General features: G+C 43.5%; 2 protein-coding genes across 3 annotated transcripts in view; both read right to left on the bottom strand.

Annotated features, from left to right (window-relative positions):
- Window positions 1-7,564, bottom strand: part of lmx1a (LIM homeobox transcription factor 1, alpha) — a 10,931-nt gene extending 3,367 nt beyond the window's left edge. The window contains exons 1-3 of the mRNA XM_030770862.1: window positions 7,534-7,564; window positions 6,918-7,098; window positions 514-731 (exon numbers count right to left, since the gene is read on the bottom strand). Coding sequence (XP_030626722.1) covers window positions 514-731; window positions 6,918-7,098; window positions 7,534-7,564 — 430 coding nt within the window. The remainder of the gene's footprint in view (window positions 1-513; window positions 732-6,917; window positions 7,099-7,533) is intronic.
- A 1,931-nt stretch (window positions 7,565-9,495) lies between these two features.
- Window positions 9,496-25,000, bottom strand: part of rxrgb (retinoid X receptor, gamma b) — a 26,566-nt gene continuing 11,061 nt past the window's right edge. Inside the window, exons 1-10 of one of the 2 annotated variants that reach the window (XM_030770730.1) lie at window positions 21,499-21,526; window positions 18,399-18,628; window positions 14,737-14,884; window positions 13,931-14,110; window positions 13,215-13,375; window positions 12,816-12,945; window positions 11,809-11,941; window positions 11,219-11,310; window positions 10,911-11,016; window positions 9,496-10,045 (exon numbers count right to left, since the gene is read on the bottom strand). In XM_030770730.1, the coding sequence (XP_030626590.1) occupies window positions 9,898-10,045; window positions 10,911-11,016; window positions 11,219-11,310; window positions 11,809-11,941; window positions 12,816-12,945; window positions 13,215-13,375; window positions 13,931-14,110; window positions 14,737-14,884; window positions 18,399-18,628; window positions 21,499-21,526 (1,356 nt within the window). In that variant the 3' untranslated portion in view covers window positions 9,496-9,897. Of the gene's footprint in view, window positions 10,046-10,910; window positions 11,017-11,218; window positions 11,311-11,808; window positions 11,942-12,815; window positions 12,946-13,214; window positions 13,376-13,930; window positions 14,111-14,736; window positions 14,885-18,398; window positions 18,629-21,498; window positions 21,527-25,000 lie in introns of those variants that run through there. The other variant, XM_030770729.1, reaches the window with a different exon arrangement.

Raw genomic sequence — 25,000 nt, 5'->3', positions numbered from 1 at the left:
GTGTGTGTGTGTCTGCAGTCTGTCTGTTACCCTTGTACCTGAGTCAGATGTAGGAGGACAGTACAGAAAGTGTGTGTGTGTGTGTGTGAGTGTGTGTGTGTGTGTGTGTGTGTGTGTGTGTGTGTGTGTGTGTGTGTGTGTGTGCAGTCTGTCTGTTACCCCTGTACCTGAGTCAGATGTAGGAGGACAGTACAGAAAGTGTGAGTGTGTGTGTGAGTGTGTGTGTGTGTGTCTGCAGTCTGTCTGTTACCCTTGTACCTGAGTCAGATGTAGGAGGACAGTACAGAAAGTGTGTGTGTGTGTGTGTGTGTGAGTGTGTGTGTGTGTGTGTGTGTGTGTGTGTGTGTGTGTGTGTGCAGTCTGTCTGTTACCCCTGTACCTGAGTCAGATGTAGGAGGACAGTAGAGAAAGTGTGTGTGTGTGTGAGTGTGTGTGTGTGTGTGTGTGTGTGTGCGGCGCGCGCGCGCGTGTGTGTGTGTGTGTGTGTGTGCAGTCTGTCTGTTACCCCTGTACCTGAGTCAGAGGTAGCAGGACTGTCCGGCTGCTGTTGGTAGTCTCTGGCACAGAGCAGTCGTCCTGCCCTCAGTACACAGCGGTCTCCTTTCTGCAGCCTGCAGGCGCACACAGAGCAGCAGAAACAGCGCACATGGAAGACGGCAGCCGCCAGACGCATAACCAGCTCTGCCGCAGATACGACCTCCCCGCATCCCCTGCACCGCACCGCAAACAGCCTGCAGACAGACAGAGAGAGAGAAAGAGAGAGAGAGAGAGAGAGAGAAAGAGGGAGAGAGAGAGAGAGAGAGAGAGAGAGAGAGAGAGAAAGGGGGAGAGAGAGAGAGCTCATGAAGCATTCGGACAAAGATTGTAGAATATAAGAGAAAAAGTGGTATTAGATTATGTGAATTCCAGGGGTCACACATGTCAAATTTCTCTGATTAAAAGTACTGATCTAGGATCAGTTTATGCTGTTAATAATCTTTATAAATACAATTCCTAGCCCAAGACAGACGGATCCCAAATCAGTACTCTGAGACTCTAGAGCCGTATGAACCCTAAACTAAACTCATCTTCACTGGAAATCGTTGGATCAGCTGTCGAATGCAAGTCTCATATTTTTAAAAAGGGGGTATACTCTTGGCCAGGGTGCCTGCTGCCAGTCTTGAGTGTTAGACTGAAATCATCCTTAAAAAACTTTGTTTGAATCAGTCGTGTCTTAGGTGACCTCTTTTTTTCTCCCCATAACTTTTGCTCCTGTCACCGTTGACAAGCCCTCAGGGATCCCAGGAATGTTGCTGAGTCGCTCCTTCGAGCCAGAAGTCGGACGAGACCCCCACCCCCCTCCCCACCTCCCCCAAATCACGCAGACACATACCCCCAGGACAGTGAGTATGTGTATCTAAGCGCCTGGCAACCGGAGCTGGGCTGGAGACGGCTGAAGCAGCTGAGGTGTTGGGGGCCGGCTCCATGGGCTGTGTCCGGGGCAGGGATCCCGGGGTAGGGGGAAAAAAGGCTCTCGGCAGGCCATGGCTCCAGCCGGAGGGGCCGAATCAGGATTCCCCGCGGGAGAGGCCGGTCCAGGGAATTATCTTAACTCGACTTAACCAAACTCACACAAAAGCCTGAAACTGGCTCCGAGCCTGGTGCTCATTGTCCAACCCTGGCAGACACCGCATTTTCTGTTTGTCAAACCTGCCTGGGATTTCCTTACTCCTTGTTGGGGGGCCAAAAGTTGAGTTTTGTGATGAAGGTGACACAGAGCTCCAAACCTAATCTAAACGTGCTTCCCCCCAAAAGATATACAATTCACTGATATTTTTTGCTGAATTTTACAAAGATTTTAAGTTTATTCTTCAAAATCCTAATTTTGTGTTATCTTTAGACTCACAAAATATATTAAGGCCACTGAATGCGTTAAAATGTATTTATTGATTACATTATTAGTTAATTGCCTAAATTTGAATGTCCTCTACCATTTATGTCAGATAAACCTCAATTACAGTGTGAACAGTATAACACTGATCCATTTGGACATGGTCTAACGCACACAGTAACACACACTCAAGCACGCACATGGCCGACATTTCATTGTTGAAGAGCACGAAACTGCAGCATCCCAAAGCCTTGCATTGTTGAGAACTATTAGCGTTGCCAAGGCGTCGTCAAGGAAAGTGCTGAGCATTCTTTGCAGTTCGTAGCAGCAGGAGACGAGCTCACTGACTTACACAAACTGTCTGCCTGAGAATAACTCTTGTCGTCGCAGAGAATAACTCTGTCGTTTCAACGTGACAAAGAAAACGTGTCTATTATATGTTTGTCTGGGGGAAAATAATCTGAAACTAGCAAAGCAACTATGCCAGATTTATAAAAGAAGGCACTGACGTTACAACCTGAGGTCCAAAAAAACAAAAAAAGAGGGAGATCAGAATCTCAGTAATACTGAAAGTCAACTTTGATGCACCATCGTTGAGATGATTGAAGATGTGCTGTGCAAAAACGGGAAATTCGTTTTTAAATTCAAATTTAACGTTTTACAATTTCATTTAAAAGACTTAGACGATTTAGAAGCCTTATACTAGAGCAGCTTAGAGGAAGTGTACCCAAGATGAGAGGAACAGATCTAGGCATATGCAATAATCAGGCATGAAACCCTCTCACGAAAAAAATACAGGTAATAAATACTAAAGGGTTTTTTTTTGTTGTTGTTTTTTTTAAATACATAAACTAAACACTAGTACTACGGCCGTTAGGAATTGTACGACTTCAGGAACATTCCGCAATGGTGAGCTTTCAGTGTCTAGCAGAAAATAAAAAAAGGCAATTTTGCAAAAATGAAAAAATGCAATGCAAATTAGGGGACTTTCAGTGACGGAAACTGTGCCCTTACTGAATCTGAATCCTAACTGTTTGAATTATATATATCTGCACTTAATCTGTGCTGAGAGCAGTGGATTAACTCTGACCACAACAATATGGAAAGTCCCTTCATTTAAGGAAAGTAAACTGCTTGTTTAATGTTTCAGGTTTTACATTAGTAGAGATTACCGGCAAAGAGAAGACTAATACCAGGCCCTGGTTTAAAAAAAACAAACAAACAAACAAAAAAGACAGAGTCCAATCACAGTAAATTTAAAGACAATTAGTGACCTGAGTATTAACACCAGTGTAGACCAGGGAACTCACAAACTGTGGCATACACACACACACACACACAATACACAATAAGAGTCCCTGGCATTAAGGAGAGCACTCTTAATCAGTTGGAACACGTAAAAAATTTTGTCTTTTTTATCTCATATAAAAAGCATTCATTTCAAAGCTCTCACAACAATGATGAGGTAATCCAAAACGAGAAAATTTAACCGATAGACATTTAGAATAGGTCAGAAAGACATTTCTGTGATTTAAAATACGTGTTCATATTTTTTTTTATAAACTTTTTCTTTTATTTAGTGTCTTCTCAGAGCTAGTGTCCTGTGGCCAGATAATGCTAAATGTCAGTAAACTGCCCCCTCCACACACACACACAGATTACTGAACATAACACGCATGCGTCATGCATAAGTCAGTCACAACACAATTAGATGACTGCCACTCATCTTAAATCTTATGAATCATTATGAAACAGTTTTCCTTCCGGATTTAATTAACAGGCTTCATTCGTCTTATTATGAAACGTATTACTGCAAGGTTATACGTCCTAACGGCAAGAAATGACAGCTCACGACAGTACCTGGAGACCCACACACCGGTCCCACGGGCATGAGCACTGGTAAGCATCCACCACACGCAGTCAGGAGCCCGCATGACCCAGGACTAAAATATTCATGCATTGGGACTTTGCTTGTCTGTTTTAAATGCTTTGAACAAGGTCAATCTGATCTCCACACGGATACAGGTTCTGACCATCAGACAGGCAGTAACCAGCGTCTATTGTCCCTCCTTTTCTCTCTGAACCCGACGCCACGTCCAGACACGTACGGGACCGGCAGACGGATCTCCTTTCCATATCACATAGCACGGTCCTAAAAGGATCCTTCTACTCGTCCCAGGATAAGAATCAGAGAGCCCATTTATTATAACCATTGGCCTGTGTGTCAATCAGGCTTCGTGGTTTTCACGGTTTGCTTTTTGATGTGACTGTTGTTCGTTCTGTCCAACTGACGATCAGCTGTGTAACACGTCACTGTTGAAAGGTGACGCTTGTATGGGGTGCGGGTTTTGCGTAAAATGTTTAACAACGAGAAAAGGCCTTCTCCAAATGAAGCAGCCTCCAAATTTCTCTAGACGTTGTCATCTTAGTCCGATCTTTGCTATAAAACCTTTCAGACACGCGACAGTGCGCGGTAAGAGACGTTCAAACATTTGACCTCACAGTTTACAACCACGGTCGGTCGCGACTAACACATTGCAAACTCTCATTTGGTGTCTTTTCAGTCCTGACGTTCACACAGACGGAACGTAGAATTTTAGGGTCCGTCAGCTGACCCAGATACGGCGCGGCTGCTCCCTGGCGAGGGTCGCTCTGTGCCGGGTGGCATCGCCAGAGCCCCTGGCAGAGACGGGCGCTGCTTAGCAGAGTGGGCACCGGGCAGGAGTGCCAGGCTCTGGGTATGTGGCTAATTGGTCAGGTCAGATTACTCACGGTCGGAAGAGCAGCGCCCCCCCCCCCCTCCTTCCCACCGAACAGGGGTACCACGGTGGCTCGGGCACGTCCAGATGCCATGACACACCTCCCTAAGTAAAACGTTCGCCCCCCCAACCCCAAAAGTCCTCTTCCCTCTTCGAAAACGAAATAAACGCGAACGAACGCTTTCCCTCGTATCCCTGCTCTACCACGAGCATATGGCCCACTCCCTGCCTCTCGTCTGACCTCTCTCCCAATGCTCCTCACATCCCGGCTCTTTCTTCCCCCCTCCTTTTTTTTAAAGACCGCTGCGGTCGTTTCTCGACCAGTTGTGACTTTGGCTAACGAACGAGAGCGTGGAAGAGGACCAAAACAGCCGGTCGCCACACAGGTTTGGAGTTTGAATTGTTCTTCGTCACCGTTTTCTCTAACAGTGCCGGTGTGAGGTTCGGGTCTTTTTGGGGTTTTAGAGGGCACTGTCATATTTGGTTAAAATAATGATTCAGGAGCAGGTACCAAATGGAGCAAACGTTTCTGGACCATGACAAGAGGACTTGGAGGAATGCAGTGAATTGTTTTATGAGGTTCTGCTTCTTTTCGGGTGGTCCAGTCTCCTTTTCCAGTTTACCCCGGTTTCATTTTTGGAGGTGAGAAAGCACGTATGTGTGTGAGAGAAAGAGTGTGTTTTGGGGATAGCAGGGGGTCTGGGTACCGTGTTGACGTGGCCATATGCTGTCCCCAGCTTGCTGTTGCCACTCTGATGGGTCTTGCTAATTTAACACATCTTGACAATGTGTCAGTGGTGCCGTCCTCCTGATCGGGCCCTGTCGGTCTGTCTGTGCAAACCTGCACACACATTCCACTGCCCACACACAGACACACACACAGACACACACACACACACACACACACATACACTAACATGCATGTGTGTGCGCGCACACACCTTCTCTCCTGCAGTCACCTTGCCTTACACAAAGTCTGTGCCAAGTCTCCTACAACACACAAACACACACACACACACACACATCCTCCAAGGAGGGATCCACTCCACTGCTTTGTACCCGGACTTCAGAGTTTTTATGAATACATTCAAAGCAAGTAAACTGCATCTTTAGGGTCAATGTGATGTCACAGATCAATATGATGGTTGCCATGTTGACAAGGTGCCACTAACCCACTCTACGATCTAATCTATTCTCACTGAATAATCGTGATATGATATACATCAAGGGTGTCCACAAACCATTGAGAAAACATACATATATATATTACAGTCCTCTCCAGTGACTTAATAATTGAAAGTAGCCTTTTGAAGTTGACATAAAAAAAATGCTAACGTTATTTGCATCACTAAATCATGTAAAACCAAAAATGCTGCCTAGTCTGTTTCAGCACATTAAACAAATAGGGACTTAACATAGTTTTAATCAACTTAAAATGAATTTAATCTTCTTTTTCTTTAATGTAGGACAACTTTAAAGCCAAACCAAATTTAAGATAATTTAAGTTATTAATAAATAAGCAAAGACAGGAAAGTTTCAGGCACTGGAGTTTCTGTGTTTTCTACCCCTAGTGCATGGAAATGTATTCAGCATCACAGTATGCGCTGGTTTGAAAAACTTAATACGCACATCAACTTCACCAATAACCAAAAACATATCAGTCTAAAAAAAACGTCAAGATTATTCTGTAACTGCGAATCCAGGCAGTTCGACAACATGCCAGGTATGCATCAGCGAAATACTGCAGAAAAAAGTAACCTATAACTCGTCACGAAACAGTCTCAAGAGAAGAAATTTCCTAAACGAGATGATGAGGATTCGCTGCAGAGTTCGTCTTTATTTAAAAGGGCTATTCCATAAGAGGGATGTTTGAAATGATTCAGATATTCCACAAATCAGAGAGCAGTCCACTTGAAGAAAGTTTTGGAGAGTTAATCAGATCCTTAAAATGTGCCTGAAACAACAATGCCTTGTCTATTTCCACGCATTTATTTATCGTTTTAACCTAACAATTAAGATCTGTTGAGATCTCTTTGTAAGAATTACATGTAGCGTGCAATGAAGTAGGCTGCTTCTTAAACCGTTATTTTGATCTGCTTTTAACTATTAGCCTCACTATTAAAACGAAAATCGAAATTCTATAAATCACGCAGTCACAACAAAATCCAGACAAACGCGCCACATACGGTGTCATTCAGAGAGTTTTCTCAGATAAAATAAAGCAAAGCCAGTTTTGCAGCCAGTATGCGTCCATTGCCGTTTTCCCCAGAATTCATCGTACCACTTACCTTTTGTAGTCCCGCTTGCAGTAAAGTTTCTTGTCCCGAAGAAAACACGTGTTTTTCAGTGGCTCTTTGCACGTTGCGCATTGCATGCATCGTTCGTGCCACAGGCCGTCCTGCACGCGGAGCAGGTACCTGTCGTGGATGAAACGGTGACATCCTTCACACACTGCCCTCTGTGTTATATCTGTACATAAAAAAACAACAAATAACACAAACAAGATGTGCATCATCCATACTTAAGCATGCACCATGGCTTTCATAATATAATTTCATCGTATAATTCTTTTCAAATTATGTGTGCTAACACGTTTATGAACGTGCACAGTTTCTCAGATAAGGAGCGATAAATTAATGCGCAGAGAGCGTGCAATTAACCAGTGAGCAAAAGAACAATCTTTGCGCTCGTGCGTTTCGTTTCGCAAAATCATGTTGTTCTCAAAATAAATACTTGGTATTATGTGTTATTACTTGATAGTTATTACTGCCTCTTTAATATCCATCAATTCCAAATATATTTATGTATTATCTGTTAAAACCGCATGGTGAAATTCTGGTTGGTAAAATCTTGCTGTGCCGAGGCCTCAATCCGTGTTAAAAGAGCCTGTTATTTGGAACTTACCCAGTAAACCTGATAAGTTGCCTTCCCCCATGCTTCTATCCAAAGCAAACTTTCTGGGGAAAATCAAAGTGACATGCATAAAAGTTATGATATATGCTATCGATATATGTATATAGATATGTTATTATATAGGCCTATGTTATATTTTATCCATTTTCATGAACTTCGAAAATTATGAGAGAATGCTAAGTATGAATTGTAGCACACTGACGCAATTCTGTCTCTTCAAACGAAATTGCTTAAATTAACACGCACAAAATTCCACCACAGTGCAGATATTGGCTGCATTTTAATACTAGATGTAGTTTCAAGTGGTCATGCAGCCTAAATACTAAGACAAATTATACACAAACATAATTATAAATGTCATTAAAAAAACGGATAAATCAAGCCTACCATATATTTGACAACAAAGTGCAGAGCTGGTTGATAGCTGTTGCCCAGCTTGGCCTCACGCACCGTTTCAGTCATTAACACATTCCTCGGACTTTTAGGAGTGCCGAAAAGAAGAAATGAAATGACGAGAAAAAAACTGATGAAACAAACGGAAAAGTTGTCGAACATCAGCTCGACGGGTCTCGGCTATTCTCGCTTCCGTTAGGCACTCACGGATCGCATATGGCTTGGGCTCTTCATCTGTATGATACTTAGTAGAGGAGACCTCTGCTTCTGTGTACCTGACACGACAGAATACCTCAGCCTCAGCTCTCGCTCCGTTGGTTACTTTTCCCATCTTCCTTCTCCTTCCGTGTATCCTCCAATCTATCCATCCTCCACCCAGTCCAGCCCAGTCACCGCATGCAGTGCTCGTGCTCCGTGATGTAACTGATACCGACAGCGCGCGAACAGATTAACAGCGTTCTTATGTAAATTTTAAAATCTCTAAATTAGTCCACCTTGTAGGAGACTTGTAAATCGTCTAAATAAACAAATGAATTAAAAAGAAAAAAAACAACTAAAAATATCCTGTTTTCTCCGACAATAAACGCATAGACTCTTCCATTTAGGGTACCAGTGTATGAAAACGAGAGCTTTATGTTCCTCTTTTTAAAATAAATAAGTAAATAAAATTAAAAGAGTCTGACTTTATTTTTAAAATTGCTGAATTGGTGGGTGATATCCAAATTTAACGAGAAGTCTATATCACAACGTGGTTTTCCGTGTAATTTTAAAAAAACGAATTTTGGTTCCAGGCCATTTTTAAATTTTTCTTTTTATATTTATGTTTTTATGTTATATTAACAACACAGTTTACTTCACTTGATGGGAGATGGCAGCAGAGCTCAGCAACCTGATAAACATTCGTTTTTCTGTGGTCGTTAACGCCTTAGTTTGCTAATTAGCCTATTTATACATTTAGTATTCATCCAACCGTGAGAAAATATTTTAAGAAAACAACTTATGAACTTGTGTTAACCTGAGTTGGGTTAAATTAACCTAACAAACACATAGTATGTGCTATGGACTAGTAGCCTTTAGGCACTTACAAGGATTGTAAATGTCAACAAATGTTTATGAAGCAATTCTTTTACCCTTCAATAACAATAATACGAGTGCCTTTCAACGCACTGCACTGCTTGTCTTGTGCGTTTTTGTAGATTAATAACTTAAAACAAAATGAATTTATCGTGGACAACGTTCAAACTGTCTGCGTGCTGCAAACCGTGAAATCTACACAGTCTGCAGTTCACCACCTACGGTAAAACGCATAGACTTCCCTAACCAGCCTGCTGAAGTTATCGTCTCACTTTTTGTCTCGAGGGATATGTCCCAGAGTTCTCAGAAAATCGCGCCATCTAGCGCCAGCCTTTTCCCACGAGGAGATTCAGTCGAAGATAGTGTCTGTCTACTATGTGCAACTTTTCGTGATTACAAGCAAATGTACACGTGAAAAAATATCTGTGAATAACAAATAATTTTTGGTAGAAGTTATTGATGCAGTTAAAAACAGAGACTCCAGGGTTAATTTAAATACTTTATTCAACCAGAATTCTAAAATGCATTTTAGAAATTATGGGGTTCTCTTTTTTTTTTTTTCATTCATTGAATAAAATAAAATTTTCTTTATTGCATTGACTTGCTGTTAAACTGAATACCTGAAATGATCTATTTACAAAGAGGAAAAATCTCTTTTCTTTTCTTTTCTTTTCTTTTTTTTTTAAACAATTCTATTAAAATTCATTTTTGACAGTGTATTTCCAGCCCGCCCTTTGAGCCAACCCCTCCCCCATCCCCTCCCCAATACAATATTTTCACATTAATATTTTGTGCTTGGTACAAAATATGTAGTTTATATCCTAAATCAAGTTCATCACTGATATGAATTACATGAGAGTATGTACAAAAGGGACGCAGAGGCTCGTGTCATGTGATTTGGTGCGGAGCTTCGAGCATCTCCATGAGGAAAGTATCGATGGGCGTGTCTCCAATCAGTTTGAAGAAAAACAAATGCTCTAGACATTTCAGTCCGATGGAGCGCAGGGCTGGAAGTCTCAGCAGCAGTTTGGCAAACCTGAGGAGAGGAGGGTTCATACAAAAAAACTCATTTTAATATACGATTACGCGCCGTGCGCGCTATAAAAACCTGCGTTCGTGTCAGCGGTGTAACTGTTTAATCATTTAAGTGTTATTCATCAATGTATTATAAAAGCGAATAATGCCAATCTGAAAACAAAAACAAAAACAAAACCTTAGTACAGATATTTTTGTGTTGATCCTTGATGTGTTCATGTTACACTATCATAGTTACATGTCCATTTCACCAGAGACTTTTTGAAGGAATACAACAAACAAACCAACAAACAAACAACTTTAAAAATAGAGAGGAACGAAGAGGTCTGACCTAGGAAAACCGGGTGTGAGGGTCTAGCAGTTACTCACACAATTCATTCTAACACTGCTCCAAACTCGAATCAACATTAACACATTCACAGTTCCTTTAACAACTGGCAGTCTGGTGAGAAGAACTAACTCGTGCTTGCTTAACAAAATACAATACGAGTCGTCGTTTCATTTCATGTTTGTGTTAAAATGTCATGTTTGAATCTCCTGAAAACAGCATTTACACTTTTGCATTGTTTTCTTGTTTGATTCTGCAAGACACAGACGAATCAGCAGAAAAAGCATTTTTTAAAAAAGGTTTTAAAAAAGGAAAAACTGCATCTGAGTACCATGACTGAGTTTGCACCACATTCATGTGGATTTAGCTTTAGAGGTGATGGTTTCATGAAGGTTGAGTTTGGGATTTTATGTGTGTGTGTGTGTGCATGTGCATGTGAGTGTGTGTGAGAGAGTGAGTGTGTGTGTGTGTTTATGTGCACGTGCGTTTGCGTGTGCGTGTGTGTGTGCGTGCGAGTGCGTGTGTGTTTGTCATATACCTGCCGGGCTGCTCAGGGTATTTCTGTTTAGTGTAGGACTCAAGGGAGGCATAGACTTTCTCTCTCAGTGCTTCCACCTCTGCTGGGTTAGACAGGCCTTTGGCATCTAAAAGCACATAGCATTATCAGTCAAACCCTGTGTGATCCAGACTAAAACACACAGACTGGACACCACATCACAACACGGAAGGTGTGGGGAGATGTGAATCTATTTGGGCTTTAGTATGTGAGTATACGTATTTCTATGTGTGTGTGTCTGCGCACGTGTGCGTGTGTGTGTGTGTGTGTGTGTGTGTGAGACCACTGACCAGGGTTAAAGAGGACGATGGCTCTTAGGCAGCCCAGCTCTGTCTTATCCATCTGCATATCCTTCATCTTAGACACCAACTCAGTCAGCACCCTGCCAAACACACACACACACACCGCTATGAATGGACAGTCTACTAATGCTTAAGTACACGCACATACATACACTCACATAAAGAGCAACGGGAACAGGTCATTCATGGCATAACACCAGTGCTGTAAGTACTCTTCTTAATTCATAAACACACACACACACACTCACACCCATCCACACACACACAAAACAACCCAACGGACACACAACATTCTGTCAGCTTGTCCAGTGAAGAGTGACACTTCATTTGAGAGGAATGTGAAAACACGATGTCTCGCTCTGAGAGACGCCCCTCTGCTGATGCCATGACACCACACTCCAACATTCTAAACAACCGCTCAGAGCGTCAACACACCCGTTATTTACCCTAAAACGGACCGGACGACGTTAACCTTCGGAACAACTCAGAGAAGGACTGACGGTGCACAGAAACAAAGGGAAGGGTCAGGGGCGCGAGGGCTTAGTCGGCCCGTGGGGGGTCGACCGGCTGAAACTCACCTGTCGAAAATGGAACCGACTCCCGCGCTATGGGCGCTGCTCCTGTGAACGTGGAGGCCGGTGGCCAGTAGGATGCCGTCTTTCACCGTCACGGACCGGTGTGAAAACGAGGCGATGAGCAACTCGTTCCATCCTGAGGGATAAAAAAAAACAAACAAACAAAAAAAAGCAAACACATAAACAAGGACTCTCTCTCTCTCTCTCTCTCGCTGTGAGTCATCTTTAAAACAGGAGTCATCATTAGCGGAGCTGTGCGATGTTCTATAATGGTCGACTTAGGGCGTGTGTGCGAAACGTTTTAGTGCCGGGGGTCAGCATTCCTCTGCCTCAACCCTTTGTTCCTGTCCTGCTCTCTGTCGGATTGCCTTTTCTGTACGTGCAAAAAAACGCTCCATTCAAATATTCAAAGACAAATAAAACACTTACACCCTTTCCATTTTCATGCGATAAGAGGCTTATGCAAAATATTTTACTCCAGTGTCACGTCACTGACACAAGGGCTTAGGTTGGGAATGCTTTTCAAAATGAGATGTCGATGTGACTGCAAAGCTGGACAAACACACATATCTCCTCTGCGTGTGTGTCTGTGTGTGAGTCTGTCTCCCTGGTTGTTTGCAGGACAATCAATTGGGTGTGTGTGTGCGTACACACTGTACCCATGGTCACATGCCACTCTAATACGCTCTAAACAGTTTCCTGTAATTTTATTGTAAATTGCTACCAACTGCTCACAGTAACATTGAGAGTCAAAGGTGCACAGCCAGCTTACTGTAAGCCTAATACAGCAAATTTCTGTAATGTCAGTGTTGAAGTCGAATGTAAAGTGGTGTTTACATTTACATGTACTCATTTAGCAGACGCTTTTATCCTAAGTAACTTCCAAGACATGCAAAAAAAAAAAACCCCAAGCATACAGGCCATTAAGGAGCTGTCTGTTACAGTGCCATCACTGCAAAATATATTAGAGTGACGGCGTAGTTTGACTGCATAACATGTTATACACGCACCTGCCCGCAGCAGGATGACCTGGTCGTCCAGTGGCAGCCTGGAGAAGTGTGGTATTCTCTTGGCCCACTCCACTAGAGTGAACAGCTGCTTATCTGCCGCCTGACAGATATTGGTGACTGGATCATTAGTCTGAAATCAGAGAAAGAGAGAGAGAAAGAGAGAGAGAGAGAGAGAGAGAGAGAGAGAGAGAGAGAGAGAGAGAGAGAGAGAGAGAGAGAGGGAGGTAGTTACCAAACACAGACAAGGAGAGTGGTGGTAGATGTATTGTGAGACCTGTTTCTAAGGAATGGCTGAATCACGAGTGGAGGTTTTCTGTGAGTAGACAACGAGGGGGCTAAAATGAAACGTATTCCATTTATTCCATTCAAAGCCTAGGGGTTTTGGTATCCGTGGCTTACTGAGTTGCTGGGGCTACCGTCCGTGTACGTCTCAGTCTTGGGTTCAACGGCAAGTTCAGCGTCTAGGATCTTCTCCACGGGCATGTCTTCGTTAAAACTGCTCGTCGACTCCACCTCGTTATCGCTTTTCTCTTTCCCGCGTTGCCTCTCTTCCTGAACCGCTAAAGAGGGATCACACGGGATGAATGAAACACGTAAGCACGTGTAGACTTCACACAGCACGTCTGCCCAAATCTACCTACCTCAAATGATTAATACAGAAAGCACATATATGACTCAAGTTACATAAAATTACTACATGTTGTAACTTATGGACATAAAATAACTCATTTTACAATCATGTTTCCAACACTTATGTACCACAGAAATTAAACATGAACTTAATATTGTAAATGTAATATGTTAGCACGTATGTCACACATACTTCTACACTGAGGAAACACAACAACAGTTTGCGAGATAATTAAGGCTCACAGCATCGACTAATTCAATGTGTATTTAAACTTATTCAAGCGAACAAACTTTAACCTCCGGTCACTGACCATGGCCCCAAAAAGTCTGTGTTTTGCTTTCGTCAAAATCGCGAAAAATTGTTCAATCTCTTCAAAACTTTTCGCAGACGATTTTGGCAAAGTGAACTCCCAGCTGTTCAAACCGAAACAGATGCGTGTGCCCAATGCACACGCGTGCTCATGCCCACACACCCAGTCACACACCTTCTCTCTTCATGCCCATCGCCAGGCACTTCTGGTAGCGGCAGTACTGGCAGCGGTTCCGTTGGCGTTTGTCAATCAGGCATTCTTTGCTATCTCGACAGGTGTAGGTCAGGTCTTTCCGGACGGTTCTCTTGAAAAAGCCTTTGCAGCCTTCGCAACTGTACACACCATAGTGCTTCCCTAGTGCAAACAAAGCAGGAAAAAAAAAAAAAAAATTAGTCATTCACGCACTGCAAACACTCATCCCGTGGAAAAAAAAAGGGACCAGTTTTTCAAGAGAACTGAGAACACATGCAGACAAAGACATAAAGATCTAAATGTACAAAGGCGTACAAAATCTAAAAATAAATATACCTAAAATGTAAAAAAAAAAAAAGAAAAACCGTCCCCTGTTTCCTTAAAAAACCCAAAACGCACAAGGCAAGAGCACCACCAAAGATGTTAACTTGTAAAGTTATGAGGGACACTGTTACCTGTTTTAACCTGTTATACCCTTAACTCACCAGCACAGCTGACCGTCTTCCCTAACACCTGTCCCCCCCATCCACCTAATGCTAAGATGTACAAGTCACCCCCCTGATGTCCTCTAATGACGCAATCAGTTCATCACCTGACATATAGTCATCACTACACCTCTCTCCTTAAGACCCAAAACGTCCGGAACTCTTAGCAAAAATCAGATTTAAGACATTGTTACTTTGTTTATCTTTATGGCACAATGAAAATGAACGTGGTGTTTTTTTTGGTTCTCACTTTATAGTGCTACCGTATCAAACGGATTAATCCATAGGCTCGTAGGTTCCTACCTGAGGAGCGGTCTCCGCATATGGCACAGATGTGTTTGGACAGGCCTCCCGGGCTGGTGCACTGGTAACTATTCATGCTGCCCAGTGGGGCAAGACCAGGAGGCGGCTTAACATCCTCCGAACTACTCACACTGCTCAGAGAATTCATCTGACGGAACGAAGGAGAGGAGAGAGGAAGAGAGGAGAGAAGGAGGGGGGGGGGGGGGGGGGGGGAGGAGGGGGTGGAGGACAGAGAGGGGGAGAGTAAACACAAAGACTAGCTTTGAGTTAGTGTTCATTTGGAACTGCCATAATTCATCATAACTCTTTATTTTGTTTTAGACGAGCAAGTATGCACACACACACACGGGCGCGTGCCCGCGCGCACACATACGCACGTAAACACACAAGAACGCCACACCCTTGTGAAGTGGTTACACAAGTGGCTGTGGGTGTAATCACATAACTTGGAAAAGGGAATGTTTGTATATGCTCTCTCTCTCTCTCTCTCTCTCTCTCTCTGTCTCTCTCTCTCTCTGTCTCTCTCAGTCTCTCTCTCTCGCTCTCTCTCTCTCTCGCTCTCTCTCTCTCTCTGTCTCTCTGTCTCTCTCTCTCTCTCTCTCGCTCTCTCTCTCTCTCTCTCTGATTCTTGACGTCTCTGTTTCTGTCTCTGTCCAGTGTAGGCAGCAGTCTGAAGTGAATATAAGGGACTGAGGCCCGGCCCCCCCCCCCCAAAAACCTGTAACTCCAGTACTGGGGATCAACCAGCAGGGGGCACAACAATAACACATCATTTACTTAGAAAAACATGCTGGAACATGTCATCGGCGTGACAGCCTCCGCTTAGACTCACGACCATCCCACTAAAATGTTTACTTTTCTGTTTCTTTTGACACTTTATTCAAGACATTTTATGAAAGATATACAACGGGGAACTCTGGCTAATGCTGCTCCCCTTGATTGTCTGCACAGTAACACCACACATCTTGTTTAATTTCTGGCTCTTTCAACTACAGCACATACTACAGTTGATGGATGGTTCATTAGTGCAGGAGGACTGTGAAGTTTGTTTCCGAGTGGCAGGCTAGATTTAGCCCACAGGGAACGCAGGTCTGTCCCAGAGAGACTGGAAACAGACCCCCCCCCCTCACACTTCCAATATCTCCCCCCATCTGACGGCAAAGCCCGGAGGATAATCCTCAGCCCCTCCATACACCTGGACTAATGGACTGCATGTATCCTGTGAATTACTCTCTACCACTCACATACGGACTGTAAACATCACGTCACATCACATCACATCGCATCTCCCTCTCTCTCTCTGTCTCTCCCTCTCTCTCTCTCTCTCTCTCCCCCTCTCCCTCTCTCTCTCTCTCTCTGTCTCTCTCTGTCTCTCTCTGTCTCTCCCTCTCTCTCTCTCTCTCCTCCCACTCATCTTTCTGTTTATTTCTGTTCCTTCCATACTTTGCCGTTCTCTCTCCGCATCTGCCTCACATCATGTGAACGTACACACAGAGTGGACACAGGCCGGGACACACCACCACACACACACACACACACACACACACACACACGTCAGCTGAGCATTTCGTCCTGTTCCCCAGCATTACTGTTTGACTACAGACAGTCAACGCTCAGTTAAAAGCATCATATAAAACAGCCTGAGGTTCCTCCTCCTACTCTTTACTGGGATTTACCATCTAAGTAATGCATAAACTGTGCACGCACACACACACAAATGTGTATGCCTAAGTGGGTATGTATCTGTATGTCTACATTTTGTGTGTGTGTGTGTGTGTGTGTGTGTGTGTGTGTGTGTGTGTGTGTGTCTGTGTGTGTGTGTTTGCTTGCATGCAAGCATGTGTAATTGTGTATGTATGAGTACATGTGAAAAAATGTGGACCATTTCACATGATGAGTATATTATTAATGGCAGCCTGCGTCTCCACATATTTGCTACACGTGAGAGCAGAAGCCAGTGCTGTGGAGATTAGACACATTTTCCAACACATCACAGACATTACTTATGCCTCTCAGCCTCCAGAACATATGCAACTGACACAAGGTCATGAAGAAAAACACAGTACTGAGTTTTGATGACTGACTGACTGACTGACATGAACCAGGAGAGGTTGAGCTGCTCCATTCTTCAGGATGTCGAATTCTTAAAAAATCATTTTCATAAATATGTAACAGACCAGGAAAACACTGCCCTGTTTCAGTTGACTTAGCGGTACAAAATGCCTGTGGTTGTCAAGGAGACTGCAGAGAGTTAGTGTTCAAAGCAGCTCTGAATGCGCCCAAACATCAAACATCAAGTGATAAAGTATTTCAGTGTTTAAACACACACAGAAATACACACACTCTCTCTCTCTCTCTCTCTCTCTCTCTCTCTCTGTCTCTCGCTTGCTCGTTCTCTCTTCTTTACACTAATAAGCGGACAAAAAGAAATGAAACACTGAGCAAAAAAAAAAAAGAAGAAATATTTCAAAGTTCTATTTCTCGGTTAAGTAACTATGGTCGGGCGGTGCCTGGCTGTTAGGACAAAAGACTTTGGCTCTGTAGAAATGCCCAGCGGGTCAAGGAGAGCCTGGTAGACTGGTGGACAGATGAAAAGATGAATGGCTCGCCCAGGAGAAGTTTCCACTAAGTGCTGTTCTGAGACTATTTCAATAGAGTAGCTGTCACAGAACTAGTGCTGTCAGGTAACGTCTTCATCCCACCGTGTCTGCCTCGGGGGTGTTGGTCTGCCAGCGTTCGCCTGTCTGACCGACTTTCGGTCCCGTCTGTATAACTGCACTGTTCAGTGAAAAAAAAAAAAGGGGGGTTTGGAAACCTGAAGAGTGCCAGAAACTGAGCCAAGGGAAGGCTTAACGAGACAAAAATTATCGCAGTGCTGTCGAGAATGGTATACAATGAAAATCTGTTCTTGTTGTTTTTTGGGGTTTTTTTTTTGAGTTTATTCCATTTTTGGGAAAAAAAATGTTTCCCTGTTGTTCCAAGTCAAAAAGTCATTGCAGTGATTCACTCTAAAAATGTTACGTTGGAGCCACTTCAGTTTAGCTTTTACGTTGAAATAAGTGATGAAAAATTCTGCAGATACAGAATATACGTTCTGACAAGCATTAGCTCGTGCGCTGCAGACTCTTAAGGCTGCATAACGTGAGACCAGCGTGTGAGAGAAAATACAAAATCCTCGCTAACGATGTGGATCGATTTATGAATACCTGCAGTTGATCACGTCACCACTGTCTGTCTGCTCTTGAGGATAACACAAGGAGGAACAAAAACCCAGTCGTCTGATATAGTTTCATGATTAACGCATATGCCGTGCCCAGTTAAATGAAAAAACGTCCAGTTTTATGGGCTGTTTTACTATGCTTTATTTTAGACCACTGACAGTGTCTCTCATCGCTCAGCAGCGTAACTAGGGCAGGCACGATGAGGAAGTGAACAGCTGGTGTGGGTCTGCATAGCAACGCAATTATAACAGAGACAATTAAATTCAGTTAAATTCAATTGAATTCAAATGGAACAAGCTGAATTGAAATTGATTGAACTGAACTGGGATGGAGTAAAGTGAATTGAATTTAACTGAAGTGAATTGAAATGGAAATGAATAAATTGAACTGAATTGAATTGAACTGAATTGAATTGAATTGAATTGAGTCCTTGTTGCTTACCTGTGGACTGTTAAGGGTGTTGAATCCCATGCCAGGTGTGGAGGGAAGCGAGACAGACGGTGAGCCCAGAGAGGAAGTGATGACAGAATAGGGTGATGCCAGGCCATTCATGGACGAGCCCAAAGCACCCATGGGAGACTGGAGGGGCCGTGACGAGCTGATGACGGATGGGTGGCCCACCATGGAGCTCATTGGTGGAGGCTGAGAAGTCGTGTGTCCGGGGGAGGAGTCTGTAGGAGGTAAAGACAAAACATCAGAGAAACCAATCAGCGATTGTGGTTAAACCCTCGATAGATAGATAGATAGATAGATAGATAGATAGATAGATAGATAGATAGATAGATAGATAGATAGACGGACGGACGGACGGACGGACGGACAGACAGACAGACAGATAGATAGATAAAGGTAAAGAGATAGATAAAGATGTTCTGAGAAGCCGACCTGAGCGTGATGGAGCATTTACATTTAGTTACTCATTTACAGTGATATCTTCGTACATCAGAGGTCAGACACCTCAGGGGATATCCAGGGTTTACAATGCCTTGCTAAGGGACCCATTTGGCAGCGAACCATCATTATGGTGTTTTAAAAACCCACAACGCTCCAGTTAATAGTTTCTTACCCTTTACCGCATTATGGCGAAGTCAGTCAGTCGTTATTATGCTCGTGTGACCACAACATGATTGCTTTAGCACGATACAATCTCCTTAAATGTTGACTGCAGCACTGAACCCATACAGCTGATTATCAAATATTACCACTGCCTCAGCGCTCCAACACTAAGCCCTGCTATTACTTCATCTTGACTGTCATCAGTGTAACCTCAGCATGCGACAATCTGAGAGCAGACACATCCCCGAGGGGTGAGAAAAACATCGTGGAAAAAAAGGGGCTGTTTGTTCCGCCCACTTCCGAATGCAAAATGACAGCATGGCATTTCACAGACGAAGCCTCGTTTGAGGCACCTGTCCGTCAGGGGGTTAATGGGGTATGGAATTTTAAAGCGCGCGTGTGTGTGTGCGTGCGTGCGCGCGTGTGCTTTGGCGGGTGACACAAACTCATCATCACAGCTATCTAATCCCACGCATGCAGGCACACAGATTTTCCACTCAGCGCTTGTGTGCACGTACGCACACACACACACACGCATGCACACGCACACGCACACACACAGGTATGCATGAATGATGCATGCACATCAGTACAAGTGGCCACATTGGTACAGACACATACACTTATAGTGAAAATGGAATGTAATTCGTTACAACTTACAAACAGTTACAAAAGAGCCTGCGTGGTCATGTTCTGCAAAAATATTCCTTAAAAGCCTCCAATTTCTTGGTTCTGACTAAGCCCTATTTCATCTCCATGTGTCTCTTCATCTGTCAGCAGCTCTCAAAAGCTATAAGGTACGTACCACATCAGCTGACCCTTGTCAGAAAGCCAGTAAAACTTCGATGTGAGTTTAGACAGGGTATTTTAATACATGCCATGGATATGATTTGATGCTACAGTATTTGATTGACGGGGAAGTCAAAAATCAACATAACTGCCTTACATTCAGAGTGAAAAGATTCCCAACTAATACTTCAATTATAACTTAAATCCCTGCCTTCCCTCCCCTGCTTCCTCTGTGAGACACTTTCTCTCCCTCTCTCTCTCTCTCTTCCTCTCTCTCTTCCTCTCTCTCTCTCTCTCTCTCTCTCTCTCTGGCAGACATGCTATGCCAGTGGCTCCCAGTAAATGTCACATTCCAGAACCAGAAGGACAGTACTGTGGGTTAGCAGAGCCTGGGTAAAGTCACAAGTTTATGGCAAAGAGAGAGGGAGATAGAGGGGTAAACAGAAAGAAAGAGAAAAAAACAAAGACAGACGGAAAAAATAACTCACAATATATTGCTCAGAAAAACAAAGCTCTCTGATTTGTCTCTGTAAGAATTGCTGACTGCGTTTTTCACTGTGGGGATTCGTTTCTGAGCCGTTACCCAGAGTGGCAAACCTTTTCTTGACTGAAATCTACAGCTGAAATTTCAGTCTGGCATTTTGCAGGGAGTCCAAACCTGATATTTTGAGAGGGAAAAAAAAAAAAACGACCACTCGCAGGAACTGAGCTAAACTGAACTCAAAAAGCAAAGAAGAACACTTCTGTGTGACAGTCGTTTTTCATGGTCGGATAAACAGCTGCACAGTAATTGATTTTCGAGACAAGCCAGCGTGTTGAGCAATGTCCTATTGAGCAAGAAAGTTACCACCATCCCTCCCCCCCCCCACCCTCCAGATCTGAGATTAAACAGTGTATACGCATGGAAGAAGGATAGAGAGAGAGAGAGAGAGAGAGAGAGAGAGCGAGAGAGAGAGAGAGAGAGAGAGAGAAAATAAGTCAGACGTTGCCTATGTGCGTGTGATTTTGCTTTACTTGAGTTTTTGAGCTGCCATCAATTTTGAAATCACATTAACATCAGCCTCTGTCTCTGTCTCCTTCTACTCCCTCTGCACTATCAAGGGGGGAGCTCTGACACCCCTGCGCAGGACAGGATAGGACAGGATAGGATAGGATAGGATAGGATAGGATAGGATAGGATAGGATAGGATAGGATAGGATAGCAGAGGCGACCGCAAGAGACATGAACATATACAGTCAACTGACATTAGGGTGTGTTCCTATGTGTGCATGAGGGGTATGAGTGGCCCAGGGGGGAGACTACAGGCAGAACTTCTATGGCATGGGTCCAAGATCTATGGCTTCACGGGAAGGGAACATGAATCTCTGTACAGTGGGACACACCATGGTATATCCTCGAATGACCTGACCACACCAGCTGTTCCAGTTAAATCAGCTCATAAAGTGTGAATGGTGCGTATGTGTGTATGCGTGTGTCTGTGCTTGTGTGTGTGTGTGTGTGTGTGTGTGTACGTGCGTATGTGCATGTGTGAACATCTTTGTTCAAATGTTGAAGGAAAACATTTTGAGCGTCTTGGCAATACTAAAAAGCCTGAAATGTAATCTGCATGGAAATCCACATCTACGTGAGATTATCTGAGCTAATACACAGATTGCACTCTCTTTATTACCAATTTCTGGTTGAGATTGGCTAAACGCACGGTAAGGTATTCCGAGGAATTCATTCAACAAGAAATGCAAAGAACAAACTGATCTTTCCATTGTTATTCTCAGCTACCTTTAATAACCTCTGTCGAGTGATCTTGATTAAGATATGGCTTGACATTATTTTTGGTAAAACCCCTGTTCGAATGATTCAACATATGAGAGAATTGGCATACAAGCAACTGAGCTGAAGAGAGAAAGAGGGGAGAAAGAGAAAAGACAGAAAAACAAAAAGAGACAGACAAACAGAGAGAGAGAGAGAGAGAGAGAGGGAGAGAGAGAGAGGAACAGACAAATTGAGGAAGCGGGAGGGGCAGAGTTGGTGAAAAAAAAAAAAAAAGCTTTATTCATTTTGTCTTTGCAAAGGAGTACATCAAACACTAGATTACATAACAAATCCATCTAGTTTCCATGACCCCACTGTCTAGGTTCAAAGAGTAACTTTACTTAGATTGCATCCAGGCACCAAAGAGGCCATATCAGTAGAACAGGGTCACTAAGGCCACACACACTCTCATTTACCTATGGTCATAGAGAGACAGACAGACAGACAGACAGACTCAGAGAGTGAGATCTAGACCTTTGACTACGCTGATTAACAGCAACAAACCCAACAATCTACGTTTAACATGACACAGCAATAGACTTTTTTTTTCCTTTAGGATAATAAATTGGGAAGCAGTCTCCTTAAACCAATAAGAGTTCATAGAGCCAAAATTAAAAAAAAAAAAAAAAAAAAAAACAACTTCTGGCTCGCTTAATAATGATTCACCAGTCAGAGAAAGAGAACAGCTCTACATGACCATACACTAAGATTATTTATCAGATTACCCTCCAAAGCCATAGACAGTCATAGACAACACCACACAGAACCGCTTAAGGCGTGGTGAGAGCTGGCACCTCCAGACTGACTGCCTTCTGCAGACCTGAGATATTCTCTGATCAGAGAAACCCAGAGGAACCCGCTGTGAGATCACTACAAAGCTCTACAATGGAAGTATATGAACAGTATATGAATGCACACTAACATAGATACAGATCTTCATTCCTCAGCATAAAGGAAGAAAAAAAAAACATGTTAAAGGCTGCGGGCAACTGAAACACCAACTGCCCCTCCCCCGCGTTCCACATACATGCTCACAAAACACACACACACAGAGCGTGTGTGTGTGTGTGTGTGTGTGTAAGAGAGAGAGAGAGACACACACACACTTAGACATAAACAAACAGTCATTTTTCCCCCCAAAAGAGCTTGATGTCTGATCAATCATGGCGCTAAATCCGCTTAACCCTGACTAAGTATCTCCACCCAGTTTATCTACCGGCGCACCAGCTGTCAGAAGAAACGCTCGGAGATAGAGGGAAACAGAGGGATGAAGAGGGGAGGGAGGGATATTAACGACGCATTGTCCCGCTCCGGCTTTGGCGACGAGCTGCGGCCAGCTAGTCACAGGCCATTCGATCAAAGTTGATTACCGGCACGCGCCCCTAATCCAGCCCACTGTCTGGTAACGTCAGAATATACACTCAACCTTTCTCACATTGTCAGCAGTCATAAAACGTCATATTATACTATCATACCCGGCACCTTTTCAGTCTCTGCGAAATTACGAAACCAGAATTGTGTCACATTTACAACCATATCTAGCGTAGTTGGCTACCCGATACGTAATATGGATACATCGAAGGGGGGGGGTGGGGGGGGGGGATTAGTGATTTCACGGATTCATTTAAATATTTGGGGTAAACTCGTCTAAAAGTGTCTGAATCGAAATCAAGAAGTTATATCTCGCGTGCGACTCTCTTCATGTATTCTTCCTATCAAAATACAAAATACTCGTAGTCAGCATCACAATCTGCCACTCCAGAGTTGAACGCTGAAACATGTGCATGCTATATGCTGACATGAGGTAAAGCAAATTTGACTTATGCATAGGCGTCAACCACTTTTGTCCGACCGTAAAAAACCCCGCTTTTTCTTCTTCGCAGCAGGGGGTATATGTAGCCACGTAAGGCTGTAATGTGAGAAGGCTTAAGTACTATGTTTTGACATGTTACATATTTGAAAAAAACAAAACGCAGTCTCACTGTTTGACCGCCTCAATTCCTATGTGGTTAATGACCTACTTTAAACGTTTGACAGCTATGCGATATAGAGGGCGGTTCGCTCAAATGTTTTGTACGTTCTTCCTGTATGTATACATCTGTATGTGCGGGCGGTTGACAGTACTGAGTCTCATCTATACATTCTTCCTGTGTGTGTGTGTGTGTGTGTGTGTGTGTACGTGTGCTGACATATGCATAAAGGCAAGTAGTTGTATTTCTGTGTGTGTGTGTGAGTGTCTGTGGCTGGTTGCTGAAAAACCCCTGTCTCTCCAATTACAGGTCAATGTCTGCTCCAGGCTTGTTCACAGATCAGAGTGACATTCAAACATTCAGGACACTTAGTAATATGTGTACAATTAAGTACACTTAGTCATTATGTGTATGTAAGTACAATTCAAACCAGAATGTCTAAAACTCAGCATCTTTCTGCTGACATCCTTCAAATTAAACACTCAGTTAACACAATTACATCCTAACAACCCGATTAACCATAAACACTGTTTAATGTTTAGGCCTTAATCTTCCAATCCAAGACAGATCCTCTCAATGTATATCTATCTTGGAGCAAAAAGGCTAAATTTTTAGACCAGAGGACGTGGTCAGTCACAAGCTATCTGCCAAAGCATCAGCATTTCTTTCGTGTGTACACACTCACACACACACACATATAATTGACTGGACATAAGGGCATTGAACCCCACTAACACGACTGTGTGCCTTACAGTAACCTCTCATATTAGAGTCTCTGTTATCTTTTTCACACTAATTTCCTCTACAGAGAAACAGGGCCAGCTTGACAATAAAAATCTAAGACTTTAGGGGAGGAAATTCACTCTAAATCATTCCTTTTCACCACTGGCCAAACCTTCTGGCCCAGTCTCACAGTTCCTGCCCAGAGGAGAACACGTGACAGACATATCTGTCAACAGATCATCACGCCAAAAGTCATGCGAAGAAAAAAAAAAAGTATCATCCTGCAGAGAGAGAGGGAGAGAGAGAGAGACAGAGAGAGAGAGAGAGAGACAGAGAGAAAGGCAGAACCAGAGAGAGAGTATGTGTGTGTGTGTGTGAGAGAGAGAGAGAGAGAGAGAGAGAGAGAGAAAGGCAGAACGAGAGAGAGAGAGTGTGTGTGTGTGTGTGAGAGAGAGAGAGAGAGAGTGTGTGGGTGTGTCAGAGAGAGAGAGAGAGAGAGAGAAAGGCAGAACGAGAGAGAGAGAGTGTGTGTGTGTGTGAGAGAGAGAGAGTGTGTGGGTGTGTGTGTGTGTGTGTATGTGAGAGAGAGAGAGAAAGGCAGAATGAGAGAGAGAGAGTGTGTGTGTGTGTGTGTGTGAGAGAGAGAGAGAGAGAGAGAAAGGCAGAACGAGAGAGAGAGAGAGTGTGTGTGTGTG

This window comes from Chanos chanos, chromosome 4 (genome assembly GCF_902362185.1).
Source record: "Chanos chanos chromosome 4, fChaCha1.1, whole genome shotgun sequence".
Taxonomy (NCBI): Eukaryota; Metazoa; Chordata; class Actinopteri; order Gonorynchiformes; family Chanidae; genus Chanos; species Chanos chanos.
This window is presented reverse-complemented; position numbering and strand designations above follow the sequence as displayed.